Here is a 25,551-nt window from a genome sequence, read left to right as displayed (position 1 = left end):
AAGGACTTTAAGGACCTTAATTGCTCATTTTTCATTTTTCATGAATGTCAATTTACCCCCTTCACTTTTGATGAATTGCGGTCAATTTAGTAGTTTAGTTTAGACTCATCTTAAATCATAAGCAGTTGTAACTTTTATAAGCAACAAGTGAATAATGTAATTTTTAAAATAAGTTGTTTTCTTTCATTTTACCAAACACTTTTTATAAGTTAATTTATAAATTAAACATGTTTTTGTAAAACGTAAGCTATGTCAAAATGAGCCGATCCAAATCTTCCTTCAAGCTGGCTTCACATGAATGAGGGTAATTTCGCCTTAATCGTCATATTGATAATCAACAGTACTCTTTACATCCATTCGATTGATTTCATGTTTAGATGTAAAAAATCATTCACAATTTAAAATTAAGTAAAATTATTCACACTTCTTCATTAAATTTTGATTTAGGGATGGCAAAAATCCCCAGCGGGGCGGAGCTCCATTGGATACCCGCCCCAAATGGGGGGAGAATTCGGGAACAAATGGGGAATGGGGATGGGGATCCCCAATCCCCGCTATCTAAGATCAGGGATGGGGCGGGGATGGTATTATGATCTCCATCCCCAAACCCGCCTCAATGATATATATATTGATATATATATATATATATATAAATTAAATATATATATATAATTTATATATATATTTATTTATTTTTATAATATAAATCACAAATATATACATTTAAAGTAGTTTGACTTTTGCACTCACCAAATTATGATTTATGAATTTAATCATGTTTTAATTTTACTTGTTGTAAATTTTGATTTTAAAAAAGGCAATATGAGAAATAAAAATAATTCTATTTTTTAAATTCTTATTGGGGATTTGGGGCAGGTTTGGAGCTTCGTCCCCAGTGGGGATGGGGACGAGAAATCCTCAATATATTTTTATTGGGGATTGGGGCGGGGATGGGGGTGAAGAATTACCCCGGGGATGGGGATGGTATTCTGATCCCCATCCCCAACCTGCCCCATTGCCATCCCTATTTTGATCCAACAATTATGGGGCACAACAGACTAAAAAATATATCGAGTTGAATAGCGAGTACATGACCAGAACTGTGATAATCCAAGATGATGGAAAGTGGGAAGACAGACGTTGATGAATCCACGGCATGGCATGGGATGAATCAGAAGATATTACAAAAGTCTGGGTACATTTTATATCAAAGAACCAAAGGGGATGAACAAGCATGAAAAAGGTTTAGGCAAAACCATATTATCCAAGTCTATACCAATTGGTTGTTAGAATAAATTGAGACAACTATATTCAAGAATTGTTTTTGATCCAATCCATAGAAATCAATAGAAAAGGCAAATCCTCGGTTATACGAAAAAATATTTTGTGAAAAACAAAAAAACACAACAAAAAAAAAAGAGCAAAGAATAAACCTTTTTTCTTTTTCTTTTCTTCTATTTCTATTTGTTTTACCCCTCTTTTAAATGCCACAAAGAAAGGTAAGTACACAGAACAGGCATGCCCATTTAAAAGCAGTAACAAGTTAAGAAGATACTGGGCAAATCAAACTCCACTGATTTCCCATTAGAAACTTCATTACGAAAACCAGGTGTCCCTATTTCATAGTTTATTTAAGGTACCTTAGCATGCCTTAGGAGCAACATGCATAATAAGCACCATCCTAACTACCCAATTCTCTCACACCCAAATTGTTCTCCAGTCAACCTCAAGTCAGCTTTACAGGTTGAAGCTACTTAAATATTTGGCAGACAATATTTTACCATTGAGCCAACTATTTATATCTATTCTGTGTGAAACAGATACCTCACCAAGCAGCTAAAACCATATTTGCTTCCACAAGGAGACAACCCCTACTTCCATCCTTTTCTCTCTTTTTTTAGCCTTTTTTCTTTTTTTCTACAGAAGAATTTCATAAGACGCTTAGGATACCATACGATCACGAAATATCTTTCTTGAGTTACGCAGACGCCCATTCAAAGTAATGGCAGCGGGCACCTCTAGTGGCAGTCCAGTTCCCACAGCCAAAGAAGACACTCCCCTGTTTTGGCCCTGGCTTCCTGACCATTCCTCTGCTGCTCTTCACCCCACAGAAACAGAATGGGTGATGATACTGGCATACAGGAATACTCATATCCTTCAGTTTCAGAGTGTGATGAGGCGGTGACAGGTGTTCTGGGGACTGCTTCAATGTTAGAGGACGATCAGCCGTCTGCCACAACAATGAATTTGTTATGGCAAATTTGAAACCCCTACGCATGAGGACAGAAAGTAGGCGAGCAGTGTTTTTGGCATCATCCAGGCCACAGTGAGCCCGTCCCTGCCATGCTAAGCCTGCCATTTGAACTGCCTCCTTCAGATTGCACCTCATGCCACCGAAAACCTCACGGAAAGGCACCTTCAAGTTGATCCATCTATCGAGAATCAAGAGAAAAATATTTGAACAAATAGCTACAATATTTTCCGTATATACATCAGATAAAAAAGACAATTATTTATCTCGTGAATGGCTAAAATGATCAATAATTACTCTCATCCACATTTCTTACCGGTTAAAATAAGGAGGCTTTCGAATTTTCTTGAATCGACACTCAGATTCCAACATAACCCGACAGTCCCAGTTTGACCACGTAACAACAGCAAAGTTGGTGTTCTTTATCCCCTTCTTCTCAAGCCATTTATCATGCCTAAGAAGGGCCTCACTCAGAGTTACTCCTCTGTCCACCTGCCAAAGCCCAATACATCAAAATAAATTCAAAGGTTCACACTAAAGAGGGAAAAAACAAAAAAAGCCACAGTTTAGTTTACTAAGAGCATGCTGTCAACACAAGAATTCAACTTTCACCATTGCAACCGTGAAAGCTAAAAATTCGAAAATGTGTTTACTTCCAAGGCCTTAACTGCACACAACCTATAATGCTCAATGAGAAAAAATAATAAACTAACAGCAATATTAAATAGCCATTGCAACCTTGAATGCTGAAAATGTGAAAACGTGTTTACTTCCACAGGTCTTAATTCCACACGATCTAAGTACCCAATACGTGTTTATTTTCTCAACAGTCTAATAAAGATTTTGTGTTTCTCCTACAAATCGAATACATGAGAACTATTCCAATCTCATCCAGGACATCACCTAATCCATTTTCTCGTCAAACCATTGTAAATGCATGAAAAGCATGGCAGGAAAGCTCAACATGTCTTAATCAAAGCAATCAATAAAACATTCTTAACATTTAAGACAAGAATGAAAACCCACAGCTCAATAGAATCAAGGAAAGCTAAACATTAGGGCAAGTATCAACCAACAGATCCTACAGGTTCGTTATAAGACAAAAAATGATGGTTTTTTGGTGGGCCCAGTGTGTGAGACTCCTGCCTTTGTGGGTTAGATGCGCACAACCAAACACCCACTTGTGGAGACTTTCCTGTTTGAATCCCAATTATAGGAACCTTATGCCAAAGTTTACACTCTCTTTAGTTGGTTGGCGAAGTTAAAATCAAACATACATATTACAAAAACCAGTGGTCAAAAAGTGTTGTAACCAAAGCAATTATGGACCAAAAAGAGTAATCCAAGAATCAAAATAAGGTTCCAATATACACAAATCAGCGTTTCAACAAGTACAATTTGAAGTAGGTCTAGAGGAGTGATCCTGAATTACAATACTTTCTATAGTACTTTTGTCAACATGTCCAGAAGACTTCAAAATCTGGAACATCGCATTGCAACCAAAGACTTGTATACTAATACACCTCAGTTGCGGGGTTTTTCAAAAATGAATAGTTCTGTACAGTGTGGATGTCATTTGAAAATAAAAAGTTTCAAGAAAGTCAAACTTTCAATTGAACAAGCACTTGGGATGGATTCTATGAATGAAGACTTGGTCTCTCTTGATCCCATTAAGTTAAGCTGAGTATGACTACCACTAAGGTAATTAAGAGTTGACTCAAACTGGAAGAAAAGGCAGCTTTGCTTCTCAACTCATCAATTGAATAAAAAATTACAGTTAAGACAGAATAAGGGAACACAAAGACACAAACCTTCTTAGAGGCTGTTTATCATGTCATTTTCTGATATAACATCACTTCTGAACAAAAGTGAACTTTTTAGTGGGTTTGGTTGTCAAGTTAAAATCCAATTTTGGAATCATTTAGCGTAAAGCTACTATAAAACAGACCACTTATTTCTAAATTGAATTTTTTTTTTATCATTGAAATCTAATTTTATAGCACCTTAGAGAAAAGATATCCAGTTGATGCAAGATGGCCCATCAAGTTTTCTACACTCCTAGCAATTCTCCATATCCCTTCCTCGCCAGTACTCACTTTCAGACCCCTTCAGTATCTTACAGACAACCTTTTCCAACTATTTTCCAGGGTACGCCAAAAAAAGATAAGCAAAGAAATTAAAGCCTACTTTCCCACTCCTGTTGACTCCTCGCTAAGTCGGGACATCTTCAAGCATAATTGCATCAAATCCGCCATGCAGCCACAACAAGAACGACCATATATTCTCGATGCCTATTTCAACCGAGGAAGGGACCAATCGATTCAAAGTGATAATCAATTTATCATCCGCAGGAAATAGATACCAAAAGAACGAAATATAACAAACAAATTGGCATGAAAACAGAAAGATTCATCAATTAGAAAAGTCAATGAGCACCAGTAGCATACAATATGTGCAACAAAGGCATCAATCTTGAGCATTTCGCAATCCACAATAGTAAGCTAAGAAACAGGAAGAGTAACTATCCCAACAAAGAGGAAACTATTATTAAGAATACAACTTACTGGTCGAAATACATAACATACTCAACCAACATTCCATCTTCTGATAACAGGCAATATATTACTGAGCCAAGACAATGAACCATTAAGTTCTTTTACCAGAATACCCCAATGGCAAGAAACATGCATATCATTTCTTAGCATTGTGGACAATATCAATTAATGAAGCAATCAATAAATACAGCCACAAATCAGTCTGCACAGCATTTCCGTCCCAGTGGTATGTAAATCATGTAAGCCAAGTAGAACAAACCTGAATTTGCTGTATGCCTGTCAGATCCTTGCAGAAATCACTCAGCAGATGATTGCAGGTCGGCCGCACATAAGTTTGAAAACATGCTTCCAATTGGCCAGTCACGCTACTCACTATCACAGATGGAAACTCAATTATCTCTTGAGGATGGGGATTTCTATCCTTATCACATGTAGCCTCAAAGTCTATTACCACAAAATACTGAAAATCTTGGAACTGGAACTCGTTCGGGTAGCTTTGAGCAAACACATTGAATGGAACATAATGAAATCGATTGTCGACAGGAAGCTGATAAAATTGGCTCTCAAAAGCATTCATCTGGCACTGTTGCAACTTTTGAGAATCAAAATGAAAGGCTGACCAGTACCCAAAATCATGATGGTAGGTAGGTTTGTTGTGACGTTCAGTTGGGGGTTCCAGAAATTCGCTGCCTAATGGACGGTCGGACTCAGAATTATCCCCACCTGGATGGTTACTAAGTTCATCTTTATGCTCTGGAAATCCTTCTATGGGATTTCCATTACATTGTAGGTTGTAAGGGAATCCCTTACTGTGGAGGCATTTTAAGGAAGCCTCACAGTTCCTTTGCATATTTTCTGCACCAGGAAAGAAAGGTAATGAGAACAAATCATTGGCTAGTCCATGACCGACATAACCATGAGAGATCATTTTCTATCAAACAATAAATACAAATGAATATTATGCATTTCCAGTGACAAAAAATGAAAAGCACAGATGAACATGAAGCATTGCACAGACAAAAAGTATGAGTGAGACAATATACAACTCCAACAAAAAACCAACTCCCGGGTGTCCCAAAGAAGAGAAGAGAAACCAGGTGTTCATATGGTCACAACACAATATCCCATCTGTTGGGATCAGACTATACGAAACGTATTCTTTAGATGCACTCAGTCAAGGACCATATCCTCAATTAGAACATAGAAAACAGTATATCACTGCCTGAACTCCCTTTGTACTTTTTATTTTAAGTGGAAATCGTAAAACGTAGTGCTACCTTAGAAATTGGCATGAACTTAAACTGATACCCTGATGAAGAACGAGCTCATAATATTCAGAGGAAAAGTAGGTTTTCTCAATGTTCCATCAACTTACCAACTTACCAACTTACTAAAAAAAAACAAAAACAAAAGAAATTTAGAGAAAAGAAAATATAAAGACTAAAACAAATCCATCTCTCTGGATATGTAGGCCTTCCTTTTCTGAAAATATTTGCTAGACTCAGTGTTATGCCTAGTTGGGTAGTGGATGCAGGTCCTGTGCACTGCTGCAGAAGGTATTGGTTTGTCGTAGCCTCCTAGGAGCTTGGCTGCTCTACAGACTCAGGGAAACAAAAGAGAAAAAATTGAAAAGGACACCTGAGGGAAGAGAAGAGAAGAAAGCAATCTATAGGAGTGATTATATTACGGTTTTAAAAGGACTCCTCAAGGAACTACTTTCCAAGGTTTCTAAATTGCAATTCCAGCCATTTCTCAAAAGAGAAAAAAATAATAATAATAATAATGAAAGAAAATGAAGATTAGACATCATTTTGCAAATTTCATTTATAATCTTTGTAATCAGTAGTAGAGAGCTACATGGTGAAGGGTGCTCACACCTGAGGGGAGGGAAGAAGACAATCCATTGCAGTGATCATATTGGGAGTGGGATGCCTTAGGGCACTATATTCCAAGGTTTCTCTAAATCTATAATTGGAGCTCTTGGATTTTATAAAGAAAACAAAGATTTAAAATTCAATGTGCAATCACTTGCTTTTCTGTACCGTTTTATATTTAATAGTACAGCAGCTACACAAAGGATGCTTACCCCTTACCCCTCCCCAAAAGTAACAAGCAACATTAGCTATAAGGATGTCTTTTTAAACACTTTCCTTTTTTTCACTTAAAGGAGCTAAAACAGAACTAAAGGGAAACCACTGAACCAAAATTGGAAAAAATTTATATTGCTATTACAGTCCTTGAAGGCCTGGGTAGATACCAAATATTAGCATAAATTGATCAAAACAGAGCCTGCATAGCAGTGGCACTTCATAATTTAGAGACAGAAATGTTCAGTGCTCTTGCAAAAAGTCCTTGCAATAGTATGACTTCATTAACGGCGTAGGGAGAGATCGGCTAATTCAACCAAAAAGTAATCCGCAGCCCTACCTAAGAAAGGATGTTGATGTATGGCCGACAAATAATGGAAGACTAGGAATACAAAAACTTTAGATATAATAAGTCACCACCTCCATCTCCACCTTGCTTCACTAATATATTATCATTTGAGCAAAAAGCAATCTATAGGAGAGACCATTATTGAGGATTAGAAGTGGGACTCCTCCAGGGACTACATTCCAAGGATTCTCTATATTGCGGTTTGTCCCTTTCCCCAAAGACAAAAAAAAAGAGACAGAAAAAGGAAGAAGATTAAACACAAATGGGGTTTGGTATTTCGGAGGTTATGCTCAGTTGTGTATTGGATTTGCAGGCCAATCTCTCAGGCTATATAGGGCTCCAATATTTTACTAATAATTATATCCAACGCTGTGCCTAGTTGAGGATCTTAGAAAAGGGTCTTAATTGATTAACGAACTTAGTAAAGCAGTATCGGAAGGGTAAACACCACTAAAGTTCAAATGCTATACGCAGCTTCTGCTACTATTTTCTTTATTTTTCAAGAACAGAGGAACTTTATTACTTCAATCTCAAGAAAAAGAAGACCACAAATGAAAAATAAGTTAAAAAAACCTGGCTTGGAAATTCTAATATCACTGACATGGCTCTAGTTTGTGAGATTTCTAATATGATTTCATGATACCATCTAAAACACCTTTATTCATAAATGAAAACAGTTAGGGCCATGTTTCTCCAGGTTAGATCGGCAACCCTAATTTGCAGCATACAGAGCCAAGGTAGTATCGGTTACTTTTACACTGCTGCTAACCCAGTGTAATCAGAATTTCAGTCAATATAAACAGGCCAAGGAATGTTTCTTCTATTTTTCGATTTAAAAGTTCAGTCTTCTATGATTTTGATTGAAAACCTCTAACAACCTTTTCGCATCTCAACTCCACACTACAATCAAAATCTCACATTGCCCCACCGACTACGCAACCACATTCATCTATCAAAGAAACACAGAAGCCACTATCATCCACACAGTTCCAACAGCCCAAAATACCCTACCCCATTGCCGAAGCTCTTCTCCTTCACATCTCCCCCAACCCTAATTACACCTAATCAAGCTCACGTAACTGTTCCCAAACACTCAAGACCAAAAAACGGAAAAGAAAATTACTTGCAACAACACAATTGGCCATCCAAATCAAAATTGCACAAATCACTGAGAATTGGAACCGAATAATTTCGTAAAGGAAACCAAAAAAAATTTACAAATTGAAAAAAAAAAAAAAAAAAAAAATCGAACCTGTTTGTTCAAGGGCCATCATGATCTTTGGTGTAGTTGAGATCCACCAGCAAGTACATCAGATCTTCCTCTATAATTTCCGCCTGTAAATATCAATTACAATCAGCGAATTAAAAAAAATAAAATCCAGCCAGAAATTCATAAGAAAAAATTGGATAGATAGAAAAGAGAAGGGGGGACCTGGTTTGGTTAGATTAGAGAGAGAAGAGGGAGGAAGAAGAAGAAGAAGAAGAAGAGGTGGAGCTGTGAAAATAAGGTGGGCTGGGTGCTGTTGGAGAAGATTGGGCCCCACGCAAGTGAGAAACGTATTCCGTTAGGGGTTGCCACGTGTGATGGTGGCAGTCGGTCGTTAGACTTTGGAAACTGGGCAAGTACAGGAGAGGGGGAGAGCGCGTCCCTAGATTTTTTTTCTGTGAGAGGGCACTCCAGAGGAATAAGAAAATCTTGCAAGAGTCGATCAGGGCCGTTGATTTTGTGGCTTTTGTCCAGGTGAACGGGTTGGATTGGAGAATCTTTGGGGTATCGCTGGTGGGCCCTCTACGGACTCCTTGTAAGATGTGCATAAAGTAGTCATGTTACGGAACAACTAGTTGTTGAAAGACCGTGAGCTCAAATAACATGGTTGACCTTATTAATCACAAAAAAAATAAAATTAAACGACTCATATCGAAAGAGTCGAACTCCATACCTCCTACTTATAAAGAGAATATATATACAACTAGACCAAATGGTACTGAATCGAACAAAAAAAAATGTTATAATTTCATATTTTAAAGTTAATACATGTGGCTGAGATTTTTTTATCACTCGTAGGTGCAACACTGAAATACATAGTAAAATATGTCATGTATATAATATGGGGAAAATACTTAATTGTATTGTTCAAACAATTTCATTTAGTAGTTTGATGAAAAATTCAGGATTGTTCAAGTAAAACCCTAGTTTGTGTTTGACCCAAACTCTAGGTTACTTGCTCTAGTGGTAATAGGGTTAAATTAGAAGGATTTAGATTCCTATTCAATGTACGATTACTTTCCTTGTATGATTGAGATTATATGCATTGTAATCCTCTATATAAAGAGGCCCCTATTATCAATGAGAATACACAGCAAATTTCTCTCAATTTCTGATTCCCTAAAACACGTTATCAGCACGAAACACTAACCCTGAAACCTAATATTCGTAGCCTTCAAACCACAGAAACCTCTGCCGCCCTCCTTGAAGCCACAGTCTCTAGGAACTCGAAACCGGCGGCGCCACCCCCAGAATCGGGCGGAATCCACCTAAACCGGCCGTCGGAAGTGACTGAACCGGCTCCAAGAAGAATCCTTTGGTTCCCTACCTGGTTCACATCCTTTCAGTCCACTTTTCACAGCCATCCTCTGTCAGAAGTTTCAGCGCCACCCCAGTTTTCGGGAATCGGAAAAACCCTTCCCGGAACTGGCCGGAAAGTACCCGAACCGCCCACCGAATACCACTGCACCGTGAACCGCTGCCTGCAAATTCCATCTGCAGGTTCTCTATGTCCCTCAGCCCAACCCAGAATCAACAGATCTGCCTTCGGCCCAGAAATAGAAAAGACAGGCCTGAAGCCCACTGGCACCAGCCAAGCCGCCAAGTTTCTGCCACGCAAGCGTCCAATCAGCCTGCCACGTCAGCATCGGCAGCCACGTCATCACTTGCGGTCAACTGCCGGTCAACACTTTTCCGACCACTTTTCCGGTCAAATTTTCCGGCAACCTATTTCGAGGTATTTTTTTTATTAAACGTTCCCGTTTTTAGAGTTTTTAAATTCAATTTCTCTTCTTTTTCGGGGACTTGCAACCTCCCTTCTTCTCCCTAGGGGTGTGCAAAACAAGGTACAAACCGGTCAAAACCGACCGGTAAATATGGTTTGGTTAAGGTTTTTTAACTTTAAAAATTGAAAGCCGGTTCAATACCGAATCAAACCATTTATGAATTGGGTTGGTTTGGTTTCTCTTTTGCTTAAACCGCGGAACCCGAACCGACCGGTATGTTTGAAATATAATAAGAAAAAGTGTTATATATATATATATATATTCATTTGTCCAGTCGTTGTAAGTAAGTATCCAATTATAACTTTATTCTCAAATGATATACTACCATATCGAATCCAATGCCCAAAGGCTTAGAAGTCTAATATATAATCGCTACGATTAATTTGATCCTCTCATATCACATATCTCAATCTCTCATTCTCTAACCTTTAATACTACCATATTAAGCTAGTATTTATAGCTAAGCCATCAAATAATTCAAACACTTTGAAACTATTCTAGATTTTGGTTTTTGAATATTAGTTTTGGATTTGATTATTGTATTTTAAATTTAGATTATGCTTATTTAATATAATTTTTATTATTTAGATTGAATTTTACTAGAATTTTTTTTTCATAAATAGTATGTTAATATAATATAGGTTAAAACCTACTAACCGACCGAACCAAACCATCTTTAATTGGATTGGATTGGATCGGGTTAAGCTTTTTTTTTTTTAATGACCGGTTGTCCAAAATGCTTAAACCGCTCACTTTAGTATAGAGACGGTTTAAAGACAAAACCGAACCAACCCAATCCGTGTGCAGCCCTACTTCTCCCCCCCCCCCCTTTTTTCACTATAGGGGAGACCAAATTAAGCCGAACTGTGGGGGTTCGTGCTCACTCCAAGCTTAGAGATTGTTGAGATCTCCAAACTTAGAGTTTGTAGAGAATTTATGATCGACCACATACATCGTTGTTTCGATCTAATCCAAAACCCCTCTTGGAATCAGATTTTCTTAGAAGCGACTGCGCTCAGAAAATTCCTAATTTCTTGGAAGCTACTACGCTCAGAAATTTAATAGTTTTTCATGGTAGCCTTTTTCGCTCCGAAACTAACCTAATCTTGTGTTGTTTTTCAGGATGAGTAACCTGAACAAGTTGAACTTCGTTCCACTAGAGACAACTGGCGCAGGATACCATAGGTGGGTCCGAGATGTGCGCCAACATCTTAAGGCTGATGGACTTCTGGGAGCCATCTAAAAGCCTAGTCAGAACGTGCTCTCCATTTAGCAAGCTACTGCTTTTGAAGCAAAACAAGCTAAAGCCATAATTCTCATGTCAAGACACATGAATGACGTGCTCCAAAATGAATACCTTAATGAGGAAGACCCAAGAAAGCTATGGGTAGAACTTGAGCAATGATTTGGCAACGTTTGTGACTCCCTACTTCCTGATTTAGAAGTGCGATGGCATAGCCTCCGCTTTTGTGATTTCAAGTCTGTGCTTGATTATAACTCGGAAGCTCTTGGTATCAAGTCCCTGAAGGAGTTTTGTGGCCAAGCCATAACTGATACGATGTTGATCGAGAAAACTCTCTCTACCTTCCCCGTCTCTGCACTGATGATTTCAAAGAATTATCGGATTGATGTAAATGCAGGACGTATCACAAGATTTCATAAGCTCATTGGCGCCATGAACGTAGCTGAAAAGCACGACAATATTCTTGTGAAGAACTATAATGCTAGACTCGTGGGAACTAAGTCTATTCCGGAGTCTAACTATAGTCGCGCCCCCAATGGAGGACGCAAGGAGCGAAACCCTAAGAGTATGAACAATTCTGGACATTCTGGTCCATATGTTCGCCCTAAAGAGGAAGGAAATCGCCAAGAGAGGCGTGCACGGAACCGTGGAGGTCAACGTGTGAAGAGAGAGAGAGGCGGAGCCTCCGACCATGGTGGTAATGCCACCAAGAGCATTGGTCGTCCAAATCGCGCCCCAATGGTGCCTCGATCAAGAGAGCCTGACCATAATGATGTTTGTTTTCGATGTGGATCAACTGAACATTGGGCCAAAGCATGTACAACACCCCAAAATGTTGCAAACGCATACAAGACGTATCGTGAAGCAAGGGAAGCAAATTACATGGAACAAGAAGATCAAGATGGCGTTCTCGATCTAAGGGTGGAAGACTACAAGGATCAAGACCCAGAAACTGACGATTTTGATTAAGTCTTTTTATTTTCCAAGAGATATAGGCGATTGCCACATTACTTTTGTAGTAGATGCCAATGATATTAGTCTTTCTTCAAAGTAGGCGTACTCAATGTAAGTGTGATGTCTAGGAAGGTTTTGAGATAGGTGGTACTTAAGCGAGCTTTGCTCCACCGACATCTCTCTACTCACCTGGTCACATTTACATTGGAAATACCGAAAGGAGTTAGACGACTACCATTGTTTTGCATTAACTAGTTTATTGGATTAGATTTTCTTTGATCAAAGAAACAATGATGTACTCCATTGGCTTATGAATAAAATTTCGAGTTCTTTTCATTATGACTCAATTTTGATTCTGAGCATATTACTTTGTGACTACAATGGCTGGGCCATCAATATTAATTCAAGGACATGGAATAGCCCAAGTTCCACTTGCCAAATGGCACCTTAATTATTGTCACAGAAACTCTCTTCGCTCTTAGGGCAAATTGCCCTATGAATAGCCAATGGATTCCATGCGAAAACGCATGTAGAGAACGGAGATAAGTTCCTTTGCAAATACCTCTAACGATTGCGAACAAAGGCGCATCTTAGAGAAGTTTATGTGTCTCTCTAGTGGACTCTATGTCGCTATACGAGCTATTAAATCCAATAAAGTTATGAGAGAAGATCTCTTGCATTTAGACACATATTGGCTTTGTCACGACAGGATAGGTCATCCTGGTCATGATATGATGATCCGTCTACTAAAGACTTCACTTGGACATCCATCCTTTTGAGCAAAACGAAGCAAGAATCTGATGATGCCATAAAAGGCGCCAACCATGAGCATAACGTTATGGTTGTTCCTCCTTGTGGCCATGACGCCATACATGCTAATTTCCATGGCTCCAACGCCATGATGGGTAGTTACACATTTTGCTTCTAATAGCGCTACAAACGCTCAGGCCCAACCAAAATCCTTATTGGTCGCTTCTAAGGCCTCTCGCTCATTTTGCAAAGCCAGTTCCTTCGGGAAATTAGGACTGAGATCGTCCTACACAAAGGATATGAAAATACTCATTCTGTTCTTACATCAAATCCATGGGGATTCTATGGACTGATTCAACCAACTTGCGGACGTTTAAATATCTCATGATGTTGGTTGACACGCAAACACGCTAGTCACGTGTCGTGCCATTGTCCACTTGTAATGCTGCTTATGCTACACTCTTAGCACATATCGTATGACAACTGGCTCACTCCCCAAATCATCATATTCAGTCAATTGGATTTGACTATGCTGGAGAGTTTACATTGAAGACTTTCGATGGTTATTTCATTGGGACTGATGTTGGACATCATATTCCCATGTACACAGCCAATTGGTCTAGCGGAAATTACTACGATGATAGTTTGGACATTGGTCATGCGCACCACTCTCCTTATATTTGTTTGAGGTGATGCAATATCGCATGCAGCTATGCTAATTCATCTACAACCTACCGCCACTCAATGTACCCCTGCCTTACAGCTAGTGACTGGGTACAAGTATTTTGTACTTACGCACATTTGAGTGAGCCATTTATGTGCCCATTGCGCCGCCACAGCGCACTATGATAGGTCCTTACAGACGAATGGGCAACTCAGTTGGATTTGAGACTCCAACAATCGTCCGCCACTTAATGCCCTTGCAAGGTGATCTCCTTACCGCTAGATTTGCGGATGTCACTTTGATGCAACAGTCTTCCCGTCGTTCAGGGGAGATAAGAACACAGATGTTCAACAGGAACGACATGAATTGTCGTGGTCTGTCATCACTATGTCTCATCTTGATCCCTATTAAAGTGACGAGATCACACAAATATGCTGCAAACATGCCTGCAAGGAAGGACGTCCCTACGAGAGGACGTAGCGCCACCCTACATGGAGGTAGGCATGGCGCCAATGCCAAAGAGAGTGGCACTCTGGCGTTATAGGCCATGGCCCCAGCTAGGATGCATGGGAGGCCCGTGAGTTCGAATGATACTTTGGCACATTCCAATGCTTTGATCATCGACACTCAAAATCCGTCTCTTAAGTATCTTCCAGGTTATGGTTATCGTTGGGGGACGCCTCAACGTCAGAACCTATTCTTGAGAATATAGAGCTCTATGAAACTTACACTAGTGTACATGAGACGTTGGATAGAAACTCCATCATGATTGATGATGTAGTTGTGCATTTCGTTGCGCATGAGTTTGTTGAGTCTTGATGACATCGAACCACGCTCCGTTGATGAATGAATGCCAACATAGAGATATTTGGCCTAAATGGAAAGATGCGATCCAGGTTAAGATGGATTCTCTAACGACGAGGAAGGTTTTTTGAGCCAGTAATGCCAACACCTCCTGACATAAAACCTATTGACTAATAGGTCTTCGTTAGAAAGCGTGATGAGAAAAAGATATGGCAATCTCGCCTTATAGCGCAAGGCTTCTCACAACACACTCTGGAATCAACTACGATGAGACATATTCTCTCGTAATGGATGTCATTGCGCTCCACTACCTTGTCAGTTTGGTAGTTTCCGAATAACTGAATATGCAGCTTACAAATGTAGTCACTACGTATCTCTATGGGGATCTAGATACGGAATATACATGACGGTTCATGGTGAACTTCATTTACCCAAGTCAAGAGGCTCTAGACCACGGGGCGCGTTTACAATAAGATTGAAACGCTCACTAAAGTGACTACTTGATTGGGAAGGGTTATAATAAGTTTCGGATTCTATCGCGGTTCATATTGGACATGATCTTCATTAGAAGCCCTTAAAGAGTTAAGGGAAACCGCTGAACACTTGAAATCCGAGTTTGAGATGAAGGATTTTGGGAGAACACAATTATGTATCGGTTTAGAACTTGAGCATCGTGTCGATAGATGCTTAGGCATTTTGACAAGGTCAAGCCTTCAAGCACCCCCATGATCGTCCATAGTCTTGATCTTGAAAAGGATCCTCTTCGTCGAAAGGATGATGACGAAGATGTGCTAGAGACAGAAGTGCCTTACTTAGTACAATAGGCGCATTATTGTACTTATCCCAATGCACAAGCCCGGACATCTCATGTGTTGTGAACTTATTAGCTAGATATAGCTCTGCGCCAATGTGACGCCATTGGATTGGTATAAAAGATATCTTTCGATATTTGAGATGTATGATTGATATGGGCTTGTTCTATCCCTACAAAGAGATGATGGATTCGGACCCATCACACACCAGGTACGCCGCCAATACTGGCCTGCGTCCACTATCCCCATCCCAAAACGACATGTGTTTTGGAAGGTTTTGCTGATGTTGGATATCTCTCTGACCCACACAAAGGTCATTCCCAATCCGGTCAAGTGTTCACCATGGGAAAAGACTGTGACATCTTGGAGGTCTACAGAATAGACCCTAGTCGCTATATCTTCGAACAATGCAGAGATCATTGCTCTTCACAAAGTGGTTCGTGAATGTATATGGATTGGATCCATAATTACGCATGTTCGAACAATTGTGGTTTGAAGTCTACCACAGATGAGCCTAAGAGCATTTAGGATAATGTTGCTTGCATTGAACAAATGAAGCAAGGCTACATCAAAGGCGACAACACCAAGCATATATCGCCCAAATTCTTCTACAATCAGCAACAACAGAAGTTCCTCAAGATCAAAGTAAACCAGGTTCGATCTGAGGACAATGCGGCAGACTTGTTTACTAAGTCATTGCCCAAATCCATGTTCGAGAAATATGTGGCAAGAATTGGCTTGCGGAAATTATCTGAACTCCCATGATCGTAGTCATCAAGGGGAGGCAAAGACATCAGGGGGAGATGTCTACATGTTCATCTCGAATCGTGAAGGGTGTGTTGTGCTTTTTTTCCCCTTCAACCGAGGTTATTTTTGTCCCACTGGGTTTTTGTTACTCGGTAAGATTTTTAATGAGGCAACGAGAGAAGCACCTCGTTTGGGCAACACAAGGGGGAGTGTTCAAGTAAAACCCTAGTTTGTGTTTGGCCCAAACTCTAGGTTACTTGCTCTAGTGGTAATAGGGTTAAATTAGAAGGATTTAGATTCCTATTCAATGTACGATTACTTTCCTTGTATGATTGAGATTCTATGCATTGTAATCCTCTATAAAGAGGCCCCTATTATCAATGAGAATAGACAGCAAATTTCTCTCAGTTTCTGATTCCCTAAAACAAGGATTACATTTTTAATTAGTTTTTTAAATTCTAATATATTCATTTGTATTCATTTATGTTCAATAATATGGGTAAAGCACCCGATGAAGAAAAGATGGCAGCAAGAAGAAAATAGTCGAATCAAAATCAATGTCGATGGTGCTTTCTTGTCAATATTGACACAGGGAGGACTTGGTGGTGTTGTACGTGGCTCTCAAGGTCAGTTCATTGTTGCTTTTGTTCATTCCATTCAACATGTTTGTTTTACCAAACATGTGGAGCTATTAGCCATCAGGGAGGGTCTTGACCTGGCACAACAAATGCAAATGTCACAGGTTTCCATCGAATCTAACTACCTTGCTGCAGTTTAAGAGATTGCCCATTCCGGCTCTAGTTTCTCTGATTTTGGTAATATCATTGCTGACATTTAGGAGGACGTAAGAGGTCTACAAGGTGTCCAGATCATTTTCGCTCCTAGAACTTGCAACCAGGTTGCTCACAGACTAGCAAATATCGGCTTTGAATCCAGTCAGAAAGAAGCTTGGTTCACTCAAGCTCCTAGTTGTACTAGTGACTTACTTCAACATGATTGTAACCAGCAGATCTAGTCTCTCTTTTTAATGAAATTTTCTTCATTTCAAAGAAAAAAATAATAAAAAATAATATGGATAAAACGTAAATAGCATAATAGTACTTGTATAATATTTTTTACTTCAAAATTACGAAAAATTTAACGAGTCTCTTTTAGAAATACAAAGTACGTAAATACATTTTAAAAAAAAAACATCAGTATGTGTTTTATTTGCATATTATATGACAAATTACTATAACATGTCTTCCAAGTGTTATGAAATTTTGTGTTCCTTTCTCCGTGATGATGGTCAATTTCTCTTAATCCGGTGGTTCAAATGTCAGGGGCTTAGATGTCACGCGAATAATTGGCCTTGGTCTATATAACATTGTCGTTACTAGTTCTCATATCTTTTACATGTTAAAAGGATGGAGGAATAGCAGGACATATTTTCCAGTCAGTTTCATACTCGTCGTAACTAAGCTAATATCTCAGACTGACAAATTGAGAATACAGAAAAGTACATTCTTGACAATAAAAAAACTAAACTGAGCTAGTCGACAATAAAAAAGCTAAATTGAGCTAGTAATAAATGGAGAAAGAGAGGTTTTCTCTCCTGGTGATAAATTTCCTGGCTGTTGGAGCTGCTTCCAAAAAGTTTGCCATATATTAACTCCAGTTTTGAACAAAATAGGCAAAACGTAACATACAATTGAAAATCAACAGGTGAAAAATCAAAATGGAACAACAAAGGAGGCAAACCAAATACACACCAGCAGCCAAAAAAGGAAGATTTCCAGAGGGTGAGTTTGGATTTTGAGTAACTAATGTAGATTGTAAAGCTGCACAGGTCAGTTGTGTTTCCGACCATAAAGATCAAAGCTCCAGCAGTTCAGAGGGATTGTCAGTATTCAAATGCTAAGCACTGACCATCAGGATCGTGGATCTTTATCATTAGACTAAGATAGATTAAAGAGTTGCACAGGCCAGCTGTGTTTCCGACTATGAGGATCAATTCCAGTAGTTTCTAGGGAAATGTCAATGTTGCGATGTTGAGAAGCACGGGCAATACTTATGCACAACTGAATCCGCGCAGCAGGACATACTTCGGTGCCAACTGCTGCTGATCTGTCCATGCAAGATTCTCCTGATGTCACAGCAATTGGTTCCTGGAATGTCAAAATTGTTTGCATCCAGTGGGTTTGGGGAGTGTATGGGGATGTGGACAAAACAGCTGGCTTTTCCTTGCAGAACCTGCTGGTAAAACCAGTCTCAAACCACAAGACAACTCCATAACACCAAGTTGTTTCAGATTTCAAGTCATTCGAGCCACTAGTTGCACCATCGCAGTTTGGTTCCAACACAACACTTGCAGTAAAATCGACTTCATCTGGCTTCATAGTAACCAAGTCAAAGGTCTGCGCAGCAAAAAAGAGGAAATCATTGTCTACCTGATCAGAGTTGGAGGTACATATATTGTCTAGCTCTCCGAACCACTTCAACTTACAAGGAATTTCAATTGCACAGAAATAAAAAAGTATGGAGGTTAAAATACAAAGTTCATAAGATCCTTCAAAGATGCTTCTAACATCAAATATCTTGGGATAGGTTACAGCTAAATCTTGATGTGGCTTTCCCATTCACCTTTGATATGTTGATCCTTACTCTCATGCTGAGTTTGATATGTCTAGTACCAAGGCTTGGGAGCTAGCCGCTGCCATATTAGGGTCTACTATAAATTATTTATTGCTTGATCTGTTGAGTTATCAAGGACATTATGCAAAAAGAAACTGAGTATCACAGATTCAAAGACATACAAAAAATGGCTGATCCATCACATACTCGAGGTATTAAACCAATAGCAAATTTAAGTCATATGATGTGCAAATTTCACAATTAGATAATAGCACAACATCAACCTGGAGAATAGCAGCACTGGTCACCAAACCATGATCTTCCACGACATCAACTATAGGGACTTTAGCCGCACCATCAACGAGCTCCTTGCCAACACAAGACATGTTGAAACCATACACATTTTCCCAAAATGGAAGACTCGTAGCACCTTTTCCAAATCCAGCAACAAACTAAGAAGAAAAGGAAATAACAAATTAGAAGGAAAAAGAAAAAAACAAAAAGGACCATGAGGACATGATTTGGATAAGCATATAAAGAACTGTAGATTCTAGAGGTGAGAGGACTCACAATGGTTGCTGTGTCAGGGAGGATGGCGCCTCCAGGTTTCAACCACTTATCCCGTCAAAGAGCACTGAACTGAGCATTGCCTCATAAAGTAGGCAATACCCCATCCATTCACTCAGTAATACATCAACACTATGAGGTTGGATCACCATGGATTTATCAAGCTCCTCAACCATACCTTGAACCACTTCTATTACCCCAGTGCCATTGGCAGTACTGCCAACTGGACTCTTCCACAAAAGACCATTATCTTTTGCTATCTGCAATTGACAAAACCAATGAAGTAACTAGAACCAATTCTTAGGACATGAAGGAACGGAAATAAGAAGATTACTGAGATAGTTTACCAGAGTTGCCACTGAAGCCATCTTCTCACTTGCTTCAACTGCAATTACCCTTGAAGCCCCTGCTTGTGCTGCAAAGAGACTATTAGGAAAAAAAAAAAAAAAGAGATAAAATTAGATGTTGCTAAGTAACAGATCATTATCAAAATTGCATGAGATTAATATCTATAGACTCTGTATTGTGTTCTGCTTCCGGACAACTTTTTTTTTTTTTTTTGGGTAAATACTTGTGGACCGGCAAACAATGCAAACATTTGAACGTCGCTCACATCAAAGTATATCAAAGATATAATATAGTAGCTGGAGCAAGTTAGCAGCCCAGATAATCACATGCCCATTTATGTGATATGCTTAAAATTGAACAAAAGTACTCATTCATATTGCCACAGAGAATACAAAGTATGCTTAGAATACTATTCTTCTAAATTGGGCATGTATAAAAGAATAAATGTCAGCTGCAAGAGCCAACTCAAGACAGCGCTCAGCCACCCCCATTGATTCCCTCAACTCATATATAGTAAATTGTTTTTTAATGAATGCCATGTATACACATAACTTTCTAAAATATCACAGACATTAAGCATCTTGCAACAATGATTTGTCTTCCAAATACAGGAATATGCTTTGATTTCCCATAAATCAATAGTTCCTTCCAACCAAAATTATCCCTTTTTCATGCTACCATTACCATGGTACTTTAACTAATATCACCATGTTTAATTCACATTATTTTCAACACAATGTGTGCACAAATTAGTTCACTAGTTGTCAACTAAACATTCCATGTTCAACAATCATGGTAATTTGGGAAATTAAATCTACTACAAATGTTACAACGATGCAGGTAGTGAAAAGCAGAGTGTTTTTTCAATATAACATCGATGTTAAGAGTAAGGAAGGGGTGGATTGGCACTGTTAGCCAATAATGAATTAAAGACAAAAATTACTGATGTGTAGTCTCACCTAAGTATGCCTGTGCCACAACCTACATCCATCACTATGCGCTCTTCAAGAGGGAGGGATTCTTTAAAATAGACTGTCCATAAGCATCCATTCTTACCTGCATAACCACATCAAAGAGGTATAAGAAATAGTTAAACACGAAAGAAGTCGGGGATTTTCAGTTCAAACTTTCTTCTGTGATGAATAAAGTAATGTAACTGTATTTTCAATTCTGCAAGAACCTCAAATGAAGTGCTTTTTTTTTTTATACCTTATCACTGAGCATTTCTCTGTGAATGCCATATGAGCTGTAAGAGGCAAAGTAATTGTCATTGATATTCTTCATATCCTTTGAAACATGATTTGGAATATATGCTTTTATACTCTTTCCTTTTGTCTTTCTATCAGCTGACACAACATGCTCTACTGAATTCACACCATTAGCAGTCACATTTCCAGATGAGCTAGCTGTATTCAAGTAGCCATTCGATGATGAATCAACAACTCTTTTCCCACTCTCACAAGAGTTATCCGAATCACCAGCAATCTTTTCCACATGAATCTGATGATCAATGCAAATCTCTTCAAAATGCCGCAAATCACTCATAAGTTCATCCTTGTCAACCGCTACAGTGTAGTCATCGTCGCCTTCTTCATCTTCACCGAAACTAAACAAGACTGAATCATCTTGCAAGAAAGGTTTGAGATACTCATCGCTATTCCACATAGGTTTAATATCTTTCAAATTGACTGTTTCATGTAAATGACTTTGTAAATCTTTGTTGGACTGACAGCTTAGCCCGCAACTCCAACATCTGTTATCCGCAACCTGGTTACAAATGTAAATCAGCAGATAATAAGAAAATAAACCCTCCAAATTATCTTGCAACAATAACACATTGCTATGCAAATTCACATCCAAATTCCTAAGACAGAACACTACACTATCTTGCATCTGAAAAACCAAAAGAAAAAAAAGTACATGCCGAAAGAGAGCATAAACTCAGAAAAAGAATTAAAACACCTTCGAAATAACCACTGACCAGCTAATGAATACAAAATGTGCCGATTACAAGTATTCGACAGTGTTGACTTGGGGTCTTCTGTGTAATGTTGCTCCTCCGAGGAGTAATATTACCACATATGGGCACAAACATTGTTCTTTTTCACCGTTTAATCGTATATATCCTAAGCAGGGTAATGTAAAAATCCATTGCACAATGACACAGAAGAGTTCCAATCCCCCACAGAATCTCATTTATTCACATATCTCCATTTTTAGAGGAACCAATAACAGTAAGAATCGACATTTTAGCAAACTCTAATGCAATTACAGACCTAAATAATGAAGAAAATTACACTTTACTATTCAATAAAACATGATTTTCATTCCGTTTTCTGAGAGCAGTGACTGACCTGAGAGCGAAGGTAGTTAATAAGCCCAGGGCTTTCCGAATGGCGGGAAAATCGAAATGGTGAGTGGCGCTGCAGTGGTCGAACAGTTCGTCGCAGGAACTGAACCTGGAGTGGCAGAAGAAGCAGAGAAAGTCTGAGTCCAAGTCGGAGCTCTCTTCTTCTTCTTCTTCTTCGGCGTTCCAATCGTCCCAGTCTTGGAGCTCCTCAACTTCGTCTTCGTCGTCTGTCAAGGTCGGGTCGTATTCCGTACGGTTCGCCATGACTGATTTGAGAGAGAGAGAGAGAGAGAGAGAGAGAGGTGAGAGATAGAAAGTTAGAAACGGCTTAAACCCTTCACAAACCCTACAAGTTTTTATTAAAAAAATCCAAACGGTAAATACTTGCATTTTATTTTATTTATTTTACCTTTGGCCTACAGTAACTAAAAGTTACCTTTGGCCTACAGTAACTAAAAGTTACCTTTGGCCAAAAAATCGGTGACACACCGTAATCAGGTTAGAGTCAAATCAACTCAAATTAAATATAAATAAATAAAAGCAAGAAGTGTGGAAAACTAAGTGATTGATCACTTTGTTTTAAACGAATAGTAAGTACTAGAAATTGCCAACACACCCTTTGAATGGTGTGTGAGTTATGGATTAAGGTCGAAATTATATGCATATACACTACAACAAATATGGGCTAAAGATGTCATTTAGTCCCTACAATTAGATGAATGGTGACAGCACCCAAAAAAGACTCACCAATCCTCTCTTTTTTTTTGGTCCTACACTCACCAAAGCCCACAAACGTGTGATTGCAATTTACATATTCATAGGAAAAAAAGATTTCAAACTATTCAAAGTCACCGAATACAATTTTATTTAGATAAGTAGGGGTTTACTACCAAAACAAGGGCAAAGCCCTGTTCTCAGAAACAAAAATGAAAGCCGACATGAAAACTCTCTCCCCCCATTTCTCCCTTCTCCCTTCTCTTTTACCAGCAACTATGGTCTCCGACCATCGGTTATTGTCACCGCTCAGCCCATCTGCCGTAGGAACCAACGATCTACAAACTATACGAGCGCGTTGGATCTCCCTCTACTCAACCAGCTATGATCGACAGTTTTGGATCTCGTCGTCAATTGGTAAGTCAATTTGCAATTGGATCTAGTTATTTTCGCCTTTGCATGTTTGTTCTCTCTCAACTTGCAATCATCGTCTGCTCTTTGCATCGGGCTTCTATTGGATCTTTAGCATCTGTTCTTTTCTTTTAATCTTGGTGACTGGATTGGTTTTGGGTAGACGGAGAAGTTGGGGCCAGCAACGGTAAGTCGTTTTTCGTCCTTGCTGATTTTGTTTATATTTCAACTATATCTATCAGATACAAGCGCAGCATCAGACGCCGGGTTATCGATTTTGGTTGTTGATAGGCCTGGCATTTAAACTCTTAACCCGCATGATACCCACACGCTAAAAACCTGCACAAACCAGTCCGTTTATTAATCCGAACTAAAAAAAGCCCGCACGCAAAAAACCCGCAAATTAACGGGTTTTGCGGGCTAAACTCGTTGGAATCCATATTAACTCAAAAACCCATTTCTAGCAAACTTTTAGGATTTTTAATTTTTTTTAATTTGATTTACTCTCAAACTTTATCTTATTCTAGCAATCATTACCAAACGAGGCTTTAATTGTAAAAATACGTGATCCGTGAGGATTCGACCATTGGATAGTAGTATAATTTTGTGAGGATGATTCTAAAGGCGATCTGGGACGATCCAACCATTGGATATTCACATAATTTTGAGAGGATGATCCTAAGGGCGATCCATGAGGATCCAACTATTGGATCGTCATATAATTTTGTGAGGATGATCCCAAGGGCGATCCGGGATTATCTAACCGTTGGATCTTTGTATAATTTTGAGAGGATGAACCTAAGGGCGATCCGTGAGGATCTGACCGTTGGATCATCGTATAAATCGGTAAAGATGATCCTCTAGGTGATCTGTGAGGATCTGACCGTTGGATCATAGTATAAATCGGTAAAGATGATCATCTAGGTGATCCGTGAGGATCTGACTGTTGGATCTTCTTATAATTTTAAGAGGATGAACCTAAGGGTGATCCATGAGGATCCGACCGTTGGATCATCGTATAAATCGGTAAAGATGATCCTCTAGGTGATCTGTGAGGATCCGACCATTGGATCGTGGTATAATTGTGATTTGTGAATTATTTTTTGTCAAAAAAGGAAAAGGAAAAAAAAATCTAAAAAGGTAGAAAATAAAAATTTTCAAAATAGAAAACCAAAAAAGTTCATATAGAGAAAATGGCCAATGCGGCCATGCAGGGTTATATACATAAGTCTTAATTGGTTTTAGTTGCTTTGATAAAAAGTTTAAAAAAAATAAAAAATATTTACGGGTCTTAACAGGTTCCAACGGATAACCCGCAAACCCGCCGGGTTTAGCCCGCGAAACCCGTTAAGCTAACGGGTTCTTACCGGGTCGACCCGTTAAAAACCCGCACTATACCCGCACGTTGCCAGGCCTAGTTGTTGGTTTCAAATCAATAAATTTTCCTTTTTTTTTTATGATGGGTTTTGTTGGATTTTGGTTGTTCTTATGGGTTTTGTTGTTCCCCCGACAGAGAGGAGGCGACAGTAAAAAGAGAGAGAGAGAAGAGAACAGGGAAACAAGAGAAAGAAGAAAGAAGAAGAAGACGGGAAGCTGTGTGTGTTTTCTTTGATAAGTTGGTATTTGTCTACTGTTCTGCTTGAATTATGTGTTTTTCTTTTTTTTTTCCCTCTCCCATCTTAACTTGAAACTTGGAAGTAGAAGATCAAGGTTTTATCACTTGAGAATTCCTTGCAGTTTGCATCGGCATAGGGTTGGAAAGGGTGCAACTTTTACTAGCTTGGCTTATTTTGTGTGATAAGGCTAAAATTTATACAACTTTTGGCCTAGATAAGATTAATGTCCTTTGCTTAATTTATACACTTTATGGTGGTGTCGTTTGTTGGGGAGCAGTATCTTCTTTGCTGTTAAGGAGGAGTAGTTTGTTAGTTTGCACTCATTGGTCTGCAATTTAGTTAGGGAGGAGCAGTATAGTTTTCATGCAAGGGCTTATAGATTTGCCTATTGTAATTGTTTCCAATTCATTATTTGTTGTAAATTTGTCTGCAATCTCTAGGGAGGAGCAATGTAGTTTTTATGAAAGAGGTTATAAATTTGTTTGCAATCTTTGGGCAGTTTAAATTCAGTTTAATTTTCTTTATTTTACAATGAGTTGTTTTAAAAGGTTTTTTCTGATTCAATGATGTCCAGTTTGTATTTGGATTATATTCACATTATATTCACTTTTAGGTAAGATTTCGGTTTTAGATTTGAGGTTTGCGATGATTTTCATGTAAGATCG

General features: G+C 38.8%; 1 protein-coding gene and 1 pseudogene across 1 annotated transcript; both read right to left on the bottom strand.

Annotated features, from left to right (window-relative positions):
- Window positions 1-1,504: 1,504 nt before the first annotated feature.
- Window positions 1,505-8,749, bottom strand: LOC112188785 (ERI1 exoribonuclease 2). Its single transcript, XM_024327998.2, has 5 exons — window positions 8,675-8,749; window positions 8,495-8,577; window positions 5,066-5,661; window positions 2,568-2,743; window positions 1,505-2,432 (listed from the first exon to the last, which is right to left on the bottom strand). The coding sequence occupies exons 2-5, from the start codon at window positions 8,514-8,516 to the stop codon at window positions 1,979-1,981; spliced, it is 1,248 nt and encodes a 415-aa protein (XP_024183766.1). The 5' UTR covers window positions 8,517-8,577; window positions 8,675-8,749; the 3' UTR covers window positions 1,505-1,978.
- Window positions 8,750-17,838: 9,089 nt separating this feature from the next.
- Window positions 17,839-22,469, bottom strand: LOC112201998 (annotated as a pseudogene).
- Between the last annotated feature and the right edge of the window lie 3,082 nt (window positions 22,470-25,551).

The sequence above is a fragment of the Rosa chinensis genome, chromosome 1 (genome assembly GCF_002994745.2).
Source record: "Rosa chinensis cultivar Old Blush chromosome 1, RchiOBHm-V2, whole genome shotgun sequence".
NCBI lineage: Eukaryota > Viridiplantae > Streptophyta > Magnoliopsida > Rosales > Rosaceae > Rosa > Rosa chinensis.
This window is presented reverse-complemented; position numbering and strand designations above follow the sequence as displayed.